The following is a 17,361-nucleotide window of genomic DNA, read 5'->3' on the forward strand; positions in this document are numbered from 1 at the left end:
GGTCGAGACTTGGCCTGATGTAGGTGTCGAGACCGCTAGTTCGCACCCCAAATCTCGGACTACCAGTCCAAGTCTACTCACACACTCTTTGGAGATGAATAAGTGAGTAGCCCTTGAGTCAAACAGAACCAAAACACTATGGTCAAATAACAAACATCGGTCAAGTATGAGGTTACCTGACTGAGTGACCTCAGTACTGGTTAATGCAAAAACCCTCCCAATAGCTCAGGGCCTCTCTGTTAACACCTTCTGTTGTTTATGCTGTTATGGTGTTTCTCCAGTTGTCTTCTTATTAGGACATTGCCTCGCATAATGCCCCATCTACTAACATTTGTAGCACTTCACATGATTAGTGCTACCTCCTAAACTGCCCGCAACTCTAGTACAATTCCTGCGAAAATGTGCACCCCCGCAATTATAGCATTTCAACCCTGGAGAGGACGATTATGGTCTGCTATATAGTGTCTTATGCTGCTTAGTCTCCGAGGTACCTTTCTGTGACCTCCCAACCCGACTGGGTCCTATCTCAAGCTCCTCTATTGTTCTGGCTTGCTTCACCAGAACTGGAAATTTTCGGATCCGTAGTGGCACTAGAAACCTGCACAACTCGTGCTTCAGACCCCTTTCGAATTTTCTACAGTGCCACTCCTCCTTGATAGCTTACGAGTAAAATCTCGCCAGGTACTCAAAGCGGTCCACATATGCCTGCACTGATCGGTTGCCCTACTACAAGGTGAGAAACTCAGCATCCAAAGCATGTTTGGCAGAATCTGGAAAATACTTCTCCAGAAATCTCGTCCTAAAGTTTGCCCAATTCACCTCCTCTTATCGGGTTTGCATCTGCTACTGCATTCCCGTCCACCAATACTCAGCATCGCCAATAAGTATAAATGTGGCGAAAGTCAACTGTTACTCCTCCATACAAGCCAGAACTCTGAATATCTTTTCACACTCCCTGAGCCAAGCATCGGCCTCATTAGGAGTAGCTTTGCCGTTAAACTTTGACGGCTTATGCTTCAACAAATCTTCCATAATCACCGGTCTCGTTGGTGGAACCATGGCCCTTGGTTGAGCTGCAACAGGTTGCATAGCGTCAACCATCCTATGGATTGCTTATGCAATCTCGTCAGCGCCTGCATCATTCCTCATTCTCCTATTTGCCATAGCCTGAATGCACCACATATTTAACTGGTAAATCAAACAACTTATATTTCAATTTCACAGCAAGGCAATACAACCCTTACACATATCAACGCGACAAGCTCACTCCCCAAAGATCCCATGAAATCATTGAAATCACGACTGTGATACCAAATGTAACATCCTAGCCGAAAATTACTTATTTAAAACAAAAAATTTAGATAACATATGAATAACCTCATTTATTAATAATTGCTTTTCCCAAAAACGCGGGAAATTTAAAATCCAAAGTTAATGCGCCAGTAATAATAAAAACCTCGGCGTTCAATTATTACAAACATAATCGTTTCTCAAAACCATTACAAAATATTTCATGAATAAAACTCGTAAAACTCCCATGGCTTGTCCCCACTCCAATACTATGCATCTGCATGCTCACCTGCATCACCATCTGCTCCCATGTAACAAGTTACATGATCATCGCCAAACAAACACAGATAGGGTGAGCTCAAATAAAATGAACAAATGCAACATAACATAATTAATGCATCTTTAAACAAATAATTCATGTTAGCATTTCCCATTCCTCAGTTTCTCAACTTTCAAACCTTCCGATAGACGCCTCTTGATTATACACCCTTTGGTGAGTATACAGATCGATCTTTATTGCACGAGTATCTACTTGCCCCTCTACGGGAATAAAATTTGCCATGGCCTCACATCGCAACACCAAGTGGAGTTCCCCCAAAACGAACTGAAGTCCGTAGTTGTTCCCAGACTACCAAACTCAATCAGATGCACTAAAGAGGGCAATCATCCGAAACCTCGTCGTACGAGCCACGATCTCGCGCACTCCACTAAACTTCCTAAACCACCAGGCTACAACCTAGAGTGGCCACGTGTTACCCCCAGCACAAGTTAAACTCATAACTGGGCCTCCGGCCAAAGCATCGCATCATGACACTCATCCAAAGCTGTGTAGAAATCCTCCTCACAAACCAACTCTGCACCCAAAATCACCTGGCGCACCTTTCACGTCACTAGGCGAAAACTGGTTCAGACCGCTTGGCGGGCATCTCACACCGCCAGGCGCCAAGCGCCTTCCAGTAATCCCATCACACCGTCATCACTTGGTGGGACCACCCCCGTCGCCAGGCACCCCGTGTAGACAGTGGCTACTGCCATTGTTTTGAACTCTATCACCTGGTGGCTCGTCCCGCGTCGCCAAGCGTCATACTGATAGAGGTCGTACCCCACCAAATTAAAACACTTAAAATATAGTATGTGACAGTTGAACCAAGTCGTCTCCCAACGACCAATGTTCTTGTTCAAAACGTCAATTTCCAGATCAACACAACATAATAACATAGGGGGGTTTGGCAGGCAGATTTACGGATGCAACACACAATTGAAAACTTAAATGCAGATGTGTAAAATCAATGTAAAAGTAGCGTTGATTCCTTGCTTTAAATGAACATCCACCAATCACAAATTACAACTCAAAATGGTTATATTAACTCTCATGAAACCCGAATTAACTACTAAGCGCAAATTAACTTGAACTCAAGTGCAATTAAGCAAAGCACACATCCATGAATCTACTACAGTTCACTAAGCATGAACACACAATGATTCCACTCTGAAAATTAAGCAAAAACAGAATGGTTTCTTCATTTAAACCTAAACGCAAATTCATAATTGAGAGATTAACTCCGAATAAAATATTAATCTCAAGGTTTCAATCCATTATCTACAAAGAATCAACACATAAACTTAGTTCCTCATGGAATCTGAATTAGGGTCCAACATAAATTTTGATTCAACCATCCAAATGAGTGCAAATTGATGCAGAAAACCTAAATTGGTGCAGGAATCAAAAATGTGCAGGAAAGAAAGGGGCAACAACGAAAACAACAACCAAAAATGAGAATACTTCAATATAAATGCTACCCAAGGTGTAGAAAATGTGAATACAAGTTCAATGTGTTGTCCAAGACTCATAAAACGTGAAAAACAAATGGAAAACATGAAAAATTAGCTTGTGCCTCCATGGGTCACCTTCCAAAGCTTAAAACATAAAAAATGGAGGTTTGAGAGAATGTAGAAGAAGAAGTGTGCGACCCTTACATGGTAAATGACCTAATTTCGTGGTCACCTCAAATCTGCCAGCATTATTTACAAAATTGTCATTATGAGCTGTAGAATTACAAAAATGCCACTCCTGGGCCTCTAATGTTGGTCCATTCACTCAGATGACGTGCAAATGACATGGAAATGATGTGGCAACGATGTGGCGACTCTCTTCAACTGAATATTAATGTCCAAGCTCCAAAATTTGCTTCACCCAAATATCTAAAAATAATTAAAAACGAAAATTAGGCCAAATAATGTGAAATTAGTCCAAATTCGGAACAGTGGCCCAATAAAGCCCAACAGATGAAAAACACTTTAAAGATGAACAATTAAGCACTGAACAACTGTCAAATGGATACACAAAGGCTAGTGGAATGGAAGAAAATAATAACTCATCACATACCAATAGCGCAATGCTACTGGTTTTTGGCACTTTTCCCAGGTCTTAAGAGACCCCAAACATACGATGCGTCATTCTTATAACAATCATAATATTCCAGACATAATACTATAACTCAAACTCAATATACACAAATACCTCATGCACAAATCAAGTATTATCATGTCTAGTATGCTTTCCTTTATTCACTAACTAAAACAAGCCACAAAATTGTCAATAATGTACCTACCATTTGCCTCCTAGGGTTTCTGTGTCTGTTCACATCCATGCCAAAGTGGGTTTTAACAAAAAGAAAGCTATTTTGTTCAAGCCAAGGTTCAAACTCACATCCCCACAATTACAAAGTAATGTGCACAACCAATTCATGTTTCATGATGCTATTTATAAATCTAAAAGTTTATACTCTCACATAATTAAGTACTCTCAACGATTTGAACTAGTACTTTTCCACGTCACAAAAGTTGGCATTTATTGCCATAAAGCTTCCACTACTCACATTTATTAAATAATTATTTATTTAATTATTTAATTTTGGGCTCTTATAGTTGTTACCCACTAATGCACGCATTCATCCTATTTTTCACGTTTCACTCCTAAGAAGGTGCATTGGTGCTCCTAGCCACAATATGTTCCACTTCCATTATTGGATTCTAATAACCATCCACTGATCAACCCTTTGGCTGTTTTAGATGTGTGTAAGGAAAAATTCATGACTCTTAGGATGTCCCAGTCCTTATACAATGGAATGGATCTGATTAATATACTTAGGAACCTTTGTCCCACATTCAAGAGGTTTATCCTACATTTGACCTTGGGGACAAGGTCACTATTGATGGGGAGGGTAATGTCATATGCAATTCAAATTTAGTGAATCATGAAGATGGACAGCTGGTATCAAATCCGGATGATAAGGAAAATGAGGCAAAGAATGCAACCCATGTGACAAGGAAGAGTAACCGTATAAAAAAAAGTCGTTGAAGATGAGAGAAAATGAGGAAATAAAAGGAAAAGAAGAGAGGTAGAGGAGGGAATGAACCTTAGCAACGTCTTCTCATTATTGGATTTTCTCTGTCATGAAATCCTTCTTTCTCTCTGATGGATTTTCTCTTCTATTTGTGTTTTATGAGATAGTGGAATAACGATTGTATTGATACACACTTGACTAATACAATCCATTTTTCCCTTGTTTGTTGTCTTTAATATTTTAGGGTTCATAACACTACACATCATCAAATGATATCCGGCAAAATTTTCAAAAAAAGCTTAAAAATGCATTTCAACCTCCTCTCCTTGTGTTTGGCTTCTGCACCATATCCCTACACCCAATCATTTCGGATTTTTTGTTCTGGTAGACAATCACCCTACTTCTATTATGGAAATAATTTTCCAAAGGCTTTTGATATGTGCACCAAGAAATTTGATAAGGAACAGGAAGTCTTTGCCCTTGTGCTTTGATGTGTTTTTTCACTACCTATATATTTTTTATATTTTTTATGCATCGAGTAAGAGAAAATGTAAAGTAGAGGATCAAAGAGAATGAAAACTTGAATAGTCAGTCAACTCATTGCATATCTATAATATTGAAAAGCATTTCTCGTAAATAAGAAATACAGACGCACTATCTTTATTATGTAGGTGAAAGATAATTTTAAATTTTGTTTTGATTTTCCATTTATTAGGGTTTAGATAATGTACATAAACATCCGAATTTCTATTCTGTACCCATTTAATATGAATAAAATAATACTTTTATTTGAAAATATAAAATTATTCGGGATGAATTAACTAAAAAATTAAAAAATAATCTTTTTTTAGGGTGTAAGAAGGTCTTCATACATACTTATCAAATTAATGTCATACATAGGAAGTTAGAAACATCGATAATATAGTATATATCTTATTTCTTCACATCTTTTCTGCAAACCTCTGGTTTATGGTCTGGAAGCATCAAGAATGTTCTGTAATTCCTGAGGCTGACAAGGGACTGCAAGAGCTCCCATTTGTCTGAAACCAAACTCTTGTTCGGCTTGTCGAAGCAATCCTAAGAAAGCAGGATCATTCAAGTAATGCAACCCAACAATGAACCTTTTGGATTCTCCACCTTTCATGGCAAGAACAGCAAAGTATCCTTCCCTAACATCATCTCCCACACTTGTGCCTTCACTGTAGTACCTCACTGCTGGTCTTCTCTGAACAATGTGTGAAACTCCCTTTTCTACCTTCCCAACAAAAGACCTAAGCATCATCTTCACTTCTCAATGCTACTTTTTTCTTCTTCAAAGCTTTTTGATTTTCAATTTTTGAGCTTGTGTCCTCTATGCTCGGATTGGCTATTTATATATATTGAGAACATGGTTAACGACAATATCTTTGATTATTAATTGTAAGAAGCTTATGAATAAGTGGCAAGTGGTAGAGCTCATAATTCATTGCCATTATTTCACATATCAATTTCTTCATTCTCATACGCGATAACAAATTGAATCTTATTAAACTATTTTCAATTGTTTTTAATTATTTTAACAGTGCAAAATATTCTAATTATAATATATTTTATTACAGATTTCACAAAGATCTTATCTTATAAATTAGTTATGTAAAGTTGAGTTAAATTTAAAATTTTCTTAACATGATATTAGAATTAAACGAAACATATTTTAACAAGATTTATTGTTTGTTAAATCAATCATATCATATATTAAAAAAATATTTAATTATTCTTTTGTTTTCTATTTTTGTCTAAAAGTTTCAAATTAGTTCTCTAGTTTTTTTAAGTTTCAATTCGGTTCCTATTTTTAAAAAATTGATGCAATTTGATCATTTTAGTTAGATTTCTTAAAGTGAATCAATGATTTTTTTTATCAAAATTGACACTATGATTATGTTAATTACGTCAATAAAGCAAATCATTTTATTAGCAACTTTAATCTTGAAAAATTCTTGATTCGTTTCAAGAAATTTAACAAAAAGACCAAATTGCAACAATTTTTAAAAAATTGGGATAAAATTGAAACTTAAAAGAACTTGAGGACCAATTTAATATTTTTAAATATAAACAAGGACCAAAAGAGTAATTAAGCCTAAAACAACAAAACTCATCCTTGATACTTAACCATATGAAAAGAATAAGTTTGAATAGTTTTGCATGAAAATTAACAATAAAATGTTTAAATATATTATTCTAGCTCATTTTCCTAATGATAAGCCGGTTAAAATCGAAAACCTAATAATATATTATATTACTAAAAAAAACCTTTGCAAAATAATAAATTTTAGTGACAAAAAATAATTAATCAATTTAAATATTAATTTATAAATTAAAAATTAATGATAATTAAAATAATTTTTATTATAAATTGGTCATCAAGATTTTAACTAATAAAATAATTGATTTTTAAATTAGTGATTAATATTAACTATCAAGATTTTAGTTACTAAAAAAATTAATTTCTAAATTGATTTCTAATTAATAAATAGATCTTTAAACATATATTTAGTCACTAAAATCAATAATTATTTAAGATTTTTCATATACCGGGCGTGTGTTCAGTCGAAATGTTTAACAATGCATGCGGATAAGATCAATATTGACAGGAGGGAGAGGCTTGTAACAAGATCAAAACGCTTACCTGTATTTCTGGTTGAAGTTTAGTGTGACGTTGGTTTTGCATTTTATGATTTGATTTTCATTAATATCTGCTACGCATGAAACTGTGAATGGTATGAAGTTGTGGGCGTAAGGGCAGTAGGGGCCTGGGGACAAGTTTGTGACAGAAACAGTATATCCATGGTTTTAAATGACTGCGTACGTGGTATTTCAGATATTCTCACAATATAGTTTCAATACAATCATAACACAAATGCAATACCACACTTTTAATAGTATTTTTTTAATCTCTTGTTAGAATTATTTAATATAGTCCTTCATTTTTTTTTCTTTTTATCTTACATAGTGCTCATTTTTTGTTTAAAAACAATCAACATGTTTCTTGATCTCTTTCGTTAAGTTGGTTCCTTATACTAAATTAGTTGGTCCCTTAGATTAGTGTTGATATATATTTTTGAAGAGGAGAATATGATAATCTAATACTATATATAACTGTGAACTAACAAATTGAAAGTTTTTCTATTAAATAATATATCTGATCCAATTCAATTCAAAATTTTCATACTACAACAGGAAAAAGTGCTAATGTGTCAATCAAACAAAATTTACAGCATTAAAAAAAAAAACTCAAAATGCGGAAGTTATCTCACCTTTTTTTTTCTGTATCTCTCTCTCTCTCTCTTTTCTTCTCAAGTCTTTCCCACTCACACACACTCTAGACTCTTCAGCTTCTTCTCAACCTTCCTCTTTTCTCTGTTTTTCTCACGCGCACATAACACCTCTTCATCTTCATACTTTTCTTTTTCCATTTCGCTATCTTCTTCAGATCTTTAGTTTTTTTGTGGTATATCTGTGTTGTTCATTCTTTTTAGCTGTTTCAAATGAGAAGATCTAAAGATATCATTTTTTTACCCAGATCTGAAGATGTTGTATCTTTGTTTTCGTTTGTGTTATCACATTTCTCAAGCAAACAACTCATTTTCTTTTTATATTTTGTCAGATCTAACTTTTTCATACGTTTTTTTACAGGTTTAAACCCAGAAGTCGTTTTTATTTTGAGCTTTCTCAAGCGAACAACTCATATTCTTCTTATATTTTCTCAGATCTAACTATTTTTTGCTTTTTTCTACAACTGTAATATATGTCAGTGCGACTGTAGTTTTTCGTTTTCATTTTTACGTTTCTCAAGCGAACAACTCATATTCTTCTTTTATTTTCTCAAATCTAACTATTTTTTGCGTTGATGGTATTTTTATTTTTTCTACATGCCTAATATGGTTTACTGCGAGAGATCTAACTACATGTCTAATATGGTTTACAGCCTTCAAATGAAGATTTCAAACACATGCAAGAGTCTTTCTCGCTCTACAACTTAACTGGTATATATATTTTTTCCACCTTTTATTTTTACAGGTTTAAACCCAGAAGTCGTTTTTATTTTGAGCTTTCTGAAGCAAACAACTCATATTCTTATATTTCCTCAGATCTAACTATTTGTTGTGTTTTTCTATATGTCTAATATGGGTCACTGTGAAATATGGTTTTATTACCCAGATTTCGTTTTCATTTTGACCTTTCTTAAGCGAACAACTCATATTCTTCTTTTATTTTCTCAGATCTAACTATTTTTTTGCGATGATGGTATTTTTTATTTTTTCTACATGTCTAATATGGTTCACTGCTACAAATCTAACGACAGGTTTAAAAAAACTTTGATCTAACTTTTTTTGGCGTTTATCTACTTTGATCTAACTGTTTCTTATATTTTTCTTCTGTTTACAAGCTTCAAATCAAGATTTCAAATGCATGCAAGAGTCTTTTTCACTGTACAACTTAACTGGTATGTAATTTGTATGAAAATCTTCCTTTTTCTTTACCAATTTATCTATATTTTCCCACCTTTTACAAGCAAACCGTTCATCTTCTTCATTTTTGTAGCTTCAACTCTGTTTGTGTCATTTTTTTCGTTCATGGTATTTTTTAATAATGCATTCTATCAGCAGATCTCTTTATTTTTACCCGATTTTCGTTTTTATTTGGACATTTTTCAAAGAGTTCACCATACACTATATTTTTTACCCACATTTCGTTCTTTTTCATGTCAGATCTTACATTTTTACCCAGTTTTCGTTTTCTTTCATCTTTCTAAATCAAACAATTCATTTGGAAATATTTTTACATTGATTTATTTTTACCCGAAACAGTATTTTTAATCTTTTTCACCATGGCCATTCCCAGAATAATTTAAGAACTTTTTTATTTTTAAATCACCGTTTACTCAATGAAAACCATTTCGTTTACAAAACGTTTTGTATTCCAACCTTTTAAAATACTGCTTCGAATTTTCTCCAAATCAACCTGTCAATCAGTATTGAAACGCATTAAATTTTGCACTGCTCGAGATAATGATGAATAAACTGCTCCATCATCTGCTACTGGTCCATCATCTGCCACACGTTATAATTATTAAACTTTATCATATTCCAATATTAAATACCCAATCCTGAACCAAATCAACAGTAGTAAATTCATCTTCTGATATTTTTAAATTGATTTAGTAACTAACAGTATTATATTACACGAGGTTGTTTATCCACTAATCCGACAAGTCTACCTATATAAATTTATTAGACGAGTCTAGCGATCATAATTAGACGAATTTGTCTATACCAAAATATCATTTCCGGTTCAGGACCAAAATATTTGAATATTACAAAGGTAAAAATGTAAAAAATAAAATAATTTGAACATTTGAATGGAGTGATTTGATGTATATATTAAAAAAAATTATTGTAAAATATATATAAGTTGTAATTAAGTTTATTTAATATTTTGGTCTCAAACTGGAAATGACAAAATTGGATCATTTAAAAGAATATGAGTATTAAATTGAACCAAAAATTTAAATAAGAGATTAAATTGAAAACATCTATTACCACTATCACGTGTCAATACCGTAACGTCACATGACGTGACATATGACAGTTTATAATTTTTTAGAAAGAAAAAAATTAAAAAAAAATAAAAAATTGTACGGCTTAACACGTGTCCACGATGTTAACTCCAACTTAAAGGAATGACCAAATTAAACCTTTTTAAATAATTGAGAGACTCTATTAAACAAACCAATAATAAAAAACCAAATTGAACCAAATCAAAAAATTAAAAAACTAAATAAGTAATTATCCTACATATAAATATTTATAACCTATCTATTTAAATATTACAATAATTATATTATACAAATAAAAAAACCCGTGCGTACGCACGGGTATAAAGACTAGTAAAATTATATAAGATGTCTCTTTAAATAGTGTCACATGTCATTTGATCCTATCAACTTTAACCAATGATCATATTTAGATTAATATTTAATATAAATTATTTACTTTTGTAATTTGTTGTTTCTTAAAAAAAAAAGTAAGTTCTTACTTTAAAAGAAAAAAAGAAAAAACTTAAGATTTATCGCCTCTTTTGTTCTAATTTTCTAAATTTGATGGAAAAAGGACAAGACCTGAAATTTGAAAACTTCATTTCCTCTTAGTCTCACATCAATGCTCGGAACCAATCAAATAATTGCAATGAATACACAGTATGCCCACGCTTACTTCCCACTTGTTTAGTCGTGTTTGAGCATGTTCTCAGTGTATATAAATAGCCAAACTCAGCTCATAGAAGCTCAAATCCAAAACCTTTCAACTTCACTAATTCACTATTCAAGAAGAAGAAAGTAGCGTTGAGATTTGAAGATGATGCTTAGGTCTTTCGTTGGGAAGATAGAAAAGGGTGTTTCACTCCTCGTACACAGAAGAGCAACAAGTGTTGTGTCCGATGATGTTAGGGAAGGATATTTTGCCGTTCTTGCAACCAAGGGTGGAGAATCCAAAAGATTCATTGTTGGCTTAAATTTCTTGAATGATCCTGCTTTCTTGGGACTTCTAGATCAAGCTCAGGAAGAATTTGGTTTCAGACAAAAGGGTGCTCTTGAAATCCCTTGTCAGCCTCAAGAATTACAGAAGATTCTAGATCGTTCCAGAGTGTGAAGCAAGGAAGCCAAAGGAATGGAACTATGTAACTATCTTCATATCTCCCTATGATCGACAACAATAAAGGGAGTTTCAATTTTCTAGTTATAACTAATTGTATATGCAGATGATTCAATATATTTTTTAAGTTAATTAACTATTATTACAGTTCGAAGTTTTACATTGATTAAAGATAAATCAATTCGTAATATATAAGTAAGGTGTAAATTACATTTTACAAACCGATTTTGTAGGATTGAATTACACTTAAACTTCATTTTTTAATATGGTATTAGAACCATTAAAGAAATATATTCTAATGAGATAAAATAATTTCATCGTATATAAATAAAGTGTAAACCTCACTTTTCCATAAGTCTTACAACACTATTATTGTGAACTCAAGTTCTCATGGTGTGAGAATTACTCATGCATCTACCAGAATGCAAATAATTTGCAGCATTTTCTTTGTTACATTGATTACTCAAATATGTTTGTTTGTTTGTTTCTACCAATTATTTCTGAATACTTACAAAGACTGGCGTCACATATTATAATCTAGAATATCTTTCTCTCATTGAATTATTTTGTAGGAAAATGTTAAAACCTAAAAGACGAGATTGGTTAGTGATATGCATGCTACGACATGCTTCACTGCTGAAAAAGATTAGAAGAAGGGTGCTGTCTTATCTCAGTTTGGATTATGTCAATATAGTTCCAAAATATTTCATTTCACTCATACTGTGACCCTAATTAATATCTACCCATGACTGCACATGCTTGAAACCATGGGCGGAATCTATCTATTCCAATTTGGGGGGTTTCTTAATAATTAATAAAATATTGTTGTACGTAAAAAATAGATTTTGAATTAGATTTAGTTAAATTATGAATTATAGATTCTTTTTGTTCATACTGCCTATGTTAATGATTTTCAATTTGAGTGAAACAAAAGTACTATACAAACAAACTTGAATTTAAGCAGAGATAAATTCGGTTTAGTCTATTGAGGTTGTATTTCATTTTCTTCTTCTATGGTATAGTATGCTGCAAATGATCTTCATGAGTGTTAAAGTGTCAACTTGGTTGAGATGTTAACACTAGCAGTGATATTAAGAATGTTATTTTTTAAATAAAAACATCAATAACATGAATATGAGAAAAGATGCGTTTATGTTGAATGAAGTTTGATGTTTAAATAAATATAACACTGAAATTTAATTTTGGGTTGAGATAAATGAATGTGTGAAAATAGAATAATAAATTGAAATAGGAAATGTGAATAAAGCATGTATTCTCTCAGGTTGGCATGGAAATTCACTTATCGTTAAAGAACCTAGATAAAATTCATATAGTCAATGTTTTTAAAGCATAAATATTATAAGTTATCTTATCTTTAGGTTTTTTGCTTAGCTTGAAATGAGAGATTCTTACAATATTCTCTTGTAGAATATTTATTGAACTATTGGTGATGGATTAATCTTTTTGAATGGTTTCTAATGTTATGCTAGATTCATTTTTTTTTTCCCTTGTAGATGTTTCTTATGTTGTTTGTTGGGTTACATTTTTATGTCATTGTTTCTCACATTTGGGCAAATTATGGGATTTATGAGTTGCAATCCCTATACAATCTTCAATTGAATCCTTATAAAATGAAGATATTTCTATTTGGACTTTTGACGATTCTGGACTTCTAAATCAAAAGACAGTTAGAATTTTTTTTTTCTATGATGTTTTTGCTCGAAAGGAATGGGGAAGCTAACTTGGTATGCTTCTATTGCTCCCTCGAAAACACTTGTTTTATGGAAACTTCTGTATAACAAGCTTCTCTGATTGATAAGGAGGTACGAGGTAGAGGGCTAAATTTATGTTCCATGTGTTATCTTTGTAAGGATAAAGTCCATTCAACGTATTTTCTTTCAATGTCAAATTGTTATATATATTTGGTCCTAGTTGCAGGGTATTTTGCCGAATTTTCAATGACTATCTATGGATCATTTAACTACTTTCATTAAGTCTTTTTGGTAGTTTTCGTACGTTGCGGAAGTCCTAGTCTTGCAGCTTGTGTTAGCTTTTTCAGAGGTAATATGTGTGAATATATTTGTAACTTATCTATTTTTTTGGGAGTGTAAAATTATTTATATGCTAAAATTACGGGAGATATTCTTACTATTGGGCATTCTTATGAAACTAGCCTTAGATATGTTTTGTTGAAAAGTGATTATATATTATTATGTAAAAAAAGTTATTTCTCAAATTGCTTCTTCGTCTTTTTAGAAGAAGATGTATCAAATGCTTGAAAATATATAAAGAAATGGAATTTAAGTATTATCTTACTTTTAACAAAGAAAATCATCATGCAAAGAAGTTAACTTCTTTCGTCATAAGTGTTTTAGTGAAAGTTACAGTAATCCTTCATAGCCAATATTTGTGGGATGCGGTAAAGCCCATTTCAAGGAACATCATTTGTCTTGCAAAAAGAAAGTAATGATGTTGTGTGATGTGTATTTGTGTCCAAGGTGGAGGATGTAGAGATCCTCACTGTCAACAACATTGTTTCGAACATAAGAATAATTTGATGAGGTTGCAAACTTGTACACGTCGAAATAGACCTTCTAACTCCGTGCATGTCGAATATCATTTCGGATTGTGCTTTTTAATATATTTCATAAGATAAAAATATTTTGACACTTATTAATTCACTTTTAATCCATCACTCAATCATTTCTCAATTATCATGTCACACTACTAAAAGAAACTAAAATAAATAATTAAAAAATGATTGGAATGATGGATTAATAATAAATGAAAAAATGTGGACCAAAATATTATTATCTATTTCAAATAGTAATTTTGAAAGAAAATATCTTCTAAAACATGTTTTTTAATATGTTCTGAAATGTTCAACCATATTTCTAAATTAGAAATATCTGTTAGATTACACAATTTATGAAAATATTTTTATATTTTAATGCTATTTTGAAAGGTATTTTTAAATTTAAAAATATCTTTAGATACATCTAATCCGAAATATATAATATATTTTAGATAAAGTGTTTCGATAGATATCTTTTGAATCTAAATTTATTTTTCAGACATATACAATTCGAAAAATATTAATCTGAAAAATATTGAAAAAAATAAGTTCAAGAATCGCTTTATCTTTTTATTATAATTTTAATGAATTTATGAATTTTTTAGTAGTGCAAAAAGAAAAAAAAAAAAAAAAGAAGGTGCAAGAAGAAACAAGAAACAGCAAAGAAACCATGGAGTAGCAACTTCGAGTACAGGGGCTTGTGTGGTGTCATGATAAGTCTAGCAACAAATGTCTCCCGTGGCTTTTTAATGTCTCATTAAGTATCATTAAGCAATACAACATTTCTAGCATGTTTTTATTCTCTTTTAAAAGTTTTGGTTATTTCTGTAAGGATGTAATTGGGACGATTATTGTCAATAAAAAAAAATTCTATAGTTCATATATTCTTTTATCATCTCGACTTTTATTCACTATTGACAACAAATATATAAATATAATTATAAATTATTTCCATAATTTAAAAAGTAAGAAAAAAAAATCTAACCATCTAAATATTAATCTCATTTTTTTCCAAATTAAGCACTAATTTTTCAAAGTACTAGGATTTACTAAAAAGGTTAATTCTTTTTTTCTAAGTAATACTTTTATACTCACAAATGTAAGATCAAACTTGTGTTAACATATTTTGAAACATAATATTATTTTCATTCGTTATATTATTTTAATCTTCTTCATGAGGGTTTGTCTCCATTAAGAGGAGGTTCGACCACAACATAAACAAGTTCCAACCTAATTAATAAATGTAACTAGAGTAAAATATATTTTTTCCTCTTCTTTCTATAACTTATCATTGGTAAGAAATATTAACTACTTTATCAATGACTATTTTAGAGAACCGAAAGTAATACGCATTTGAAAAATAGAGACAAAAATCTTGAATAAAATGAAAGCATAGGCACAAAAGCATACACCCTTATTTTTCAATTTCTATAATGTAGTATTTTTAACCTCATGGTGTTGGTGTAATTACTTTTCATTATTTTAATGTGTAACTTTAAATTTACCTTATAAAATAATGCAACTTTGGAAGTTATTGATAGTTATAGATATCACTCAAAACTTCATTCTCATGAACACCTTTCAGCTACTGATTATAAATACGAATTCTGGTAACTTCCTTCATATCTTAAAATTTGTATCTAGACTTAATTCAATCTCATGAAAACAAATTTATAAGGTCACAAAACATGCTGATCTCATAAAAACAAATTTATAAGGTCAGAAAACATGCTGATGGTACAATCTCATCCTCTCCTATTTTATACAATAAAATACATTTTATGACTCCATATGTATTAACAATGAATTAAGTACATACGATACTTAAAACACAACACAGAATAATATACTTAAAACATGAAGTATATATGATCTTAATCTTTCTATACAGTACACCTAACACAGGACAAAATGATATTAATCAGCAAATTAATTCACCTCAGAACAATTATTAGGCCCAACTGGTTCTCTTAGGCAATTAGAAATTGCCGTTACTGCTGCTTCAATAGAAGCATCTTCCCCCTGTGTAATGTTAAATTATTAACTAAGCTAATCAAGAATAGCTAGATTGTGAAGAAGAAACAGAATCTACCTTTTCTTTCCAATAGAAAATGTTTCCATATTTCCCAGCCAAGCGACTCCAAAAACTACGTGGGATGTCCAAATCAACTGAAGCACCAACGTTGAAATTCAATATATTACCTGATCAACAAAAACATCTTCATATATTATTACCTCTACCGCTATATCAAGAAAGAAGCAAAACAGAAAATAAAGAAGGCAGAAAAAAGTAACATAGAAAAGTGTGGCGGGTCCTTTACCAAATGTGGGATCCGCAACAAAGACAACTGTTCTGTCATCTACCTGCCAGAAATCTTTGACAGCCAAACCTGCATAATTCATCAGTTTCAGCTTTCAAGTTTCCCTCATAATAGTCTTAACCCTTAAATTTCAGAAGCAGCCTGTGAATTACGTGAGATCCATATTTTGCTAAATTGTGTGCAGTGACCATAGTCAAAAACCTGGCGTATCAGGATAGTTCTGGGCCAAAACCCTTAACTTGAATCCGGTATCTGCTTCAAGAGCAGCAATCTCTGCTGCTAGTCTTTTCTCCTGCAGAACAATCATTGATTAAACATCGTTAACATTCCTTCTACAATAAACTCCCAAACATGGAAATTCAGTTTTAAGTTCCTTCTCAATGGGAAATAAAAGAAAGAGCATCATGCTATTGTCACCATAGATGAAGCTTTTAGTTTCAGAATAAGTTTTCTTGTTTTCAGCTTTTGCTTTTATATATAATTACAAAAGTTGTCGCTTATATATTTCTGTAACAAAAGAAATTTAATTAAAATGACATTTAATTACAAATTGTCATGTTCCGTAATTTTAATGATTTATATAATAACTAATTTAAGTAGTTCATGAACAGTTTATAGTGCTACATTCATCAAAATTAAACTCATAATCAGTTTAAATGTAAAGGACCATTGTGAAAAAAGTTGACAAATTGGAATATGTTTGTGCAACCTTTCTTATAGGGATTTAAAAAAAATTAAAAATAAGAAAATAAATAAATTCCTCCTTGAACTATTCATAATTTAAAAATAAAAGGTTTAAAAATGAAAATTTTTACAAAGCCATTAGAAAACTTCTACACCAGTCAAACACAAATTTCATAAGATGCAAACAGATTGATTTCAATTCCAATAACATCACACCTGTCCATCAGAGAGGAACCCGGCAACATCAATGACAGTGCTAAACTCCTTGGGGAGCAACTCCGGCTTGTTCACACCTACTTTTGCAGCCTCGGCCACTCTAATTCCTGCAAATTATAAGATTCAATTCCTCATTGCAGCATTAGGAAAAAACGAAAATAAAGGTAGCGGAAACTACCTCCGAATAATAACCCAAGTGAGAGGGCTCCAGAGAGAGCAAAATGAAGAGGTTTGAAAGA

At 32.0% G+C, this 17,361-nt stretch overlaps 3 protein-coding genes across 3 annotated transcripts in view; 1 reads left to right on the forward strand and 2 right to left on the reverse strand.

The window, feature by feature from the left end:
- Positions 1 to 5,604: 5,604 nt before the first annotated feature.
- LOC114191136 (auxin-induced protein 10A5-like) lies at positions 5,605 to 5,919 on the reverse strand. The gene has a single exon (XM_028080321.1). It carries the CDS (start codon positions 5,917 to 5,919, stop codon positions 5,605 to 5,607), a length of 315 nt encoding a protein of 104 aa, XP_027936122.1.
- Positions 5,920 to 11,022: 5,103 nt separating this feature from the next.
- On the forward strand, positions 11,023 to 11,462 carry LOC114192206 (auxin-induced protein X15-like). Its single transcript, XM_028081849.1, has one exon. The coding sequence runs from the start codon at positions 11,030 to 11,032 to the stop codon at positions 11,321 to 11,323; it is 294 nt and encodes a 97-aa protein (XP_027937650.1). The 5' UTR covers positions 11,023 to 11,029; the 3' UTR covers positions 11,324 to 11,462.
- A 4,131-nt stretch (positions 11,463 to 15,593) lies between these two features.
- Positions 15,594 to 17,361, reverse strand: part of LOC114192144 (thylakoid lumenal 15.0 kDa protein 2, chloroplastic) — a 1,957-nt gene continuing 189 nt past the window's right edge. Inside the window, exons 1-6 of the mRNA XM_028081760.1 lie at positions 17,301 to 17,361; positions 17,123 to 17,229; positions 16,424 to 16,514; positions 16,223 to 16,291; positions 15,994 to 16,103; positions 15,594 to 15,923 (exon numbers count right to left, since the gene is read on the reverse strand). The exon at positions 17,301 to 17,361 is cut by the window's right edge and continues 189 nt beyond it. Coding sequence (XP_027937561.1) covers positions 15,831 to 15,923; positions 15,994 to 16,103; positions 16,223 to 16,291; positions 16,424 to 16,514; positions 17,123 to 17,229; positions 17,301 to 17,361 — 531 coding nt within the window. The 3' untranslated portion in view covers positions 15,594 to 15,830. The remainder of the gene's footprint in view (positions 15,924 to 15,993; positions 16,104 to 16,222; positions 16,292 to 16,423; positions 16,515 to 17,122; positions 17,230 to 17,300) is intronic.

This window comes from Vigna unguiculata, chromosome 7 (assembly GCF_004118075.2).
Source record: "Vigna unguiculata cultivar IT97K-499-35 chromosome 7, ASM411807v1, whole genome shotgun sequence".
Classification (NCBI taxonomy): Eukaryota; Viridiplantae; Streptophyta; class Magnoliopsida; order Fabales; family Fabaceae; genus Vigna; species Vigna unguiculata.

What these genes read in the sequence shown, in the direction of transcription:
- LOC114192206 (XM_028081849.1), top strand. Translation starts at nt 11,030, where the DNA reads ATGATGCTTAGGTCTTTCGTTGGGAAGATAGAAAAGGGTGTTTCACTC.
- LOC114191136 (XM_028080321.1), bottom strand. Translation starts at nt 5,919, where the DNA reads ATGATGCTTAGGTCTTTTGTTGGGAAGGTAGAAAAGGGAGTTTCACAC.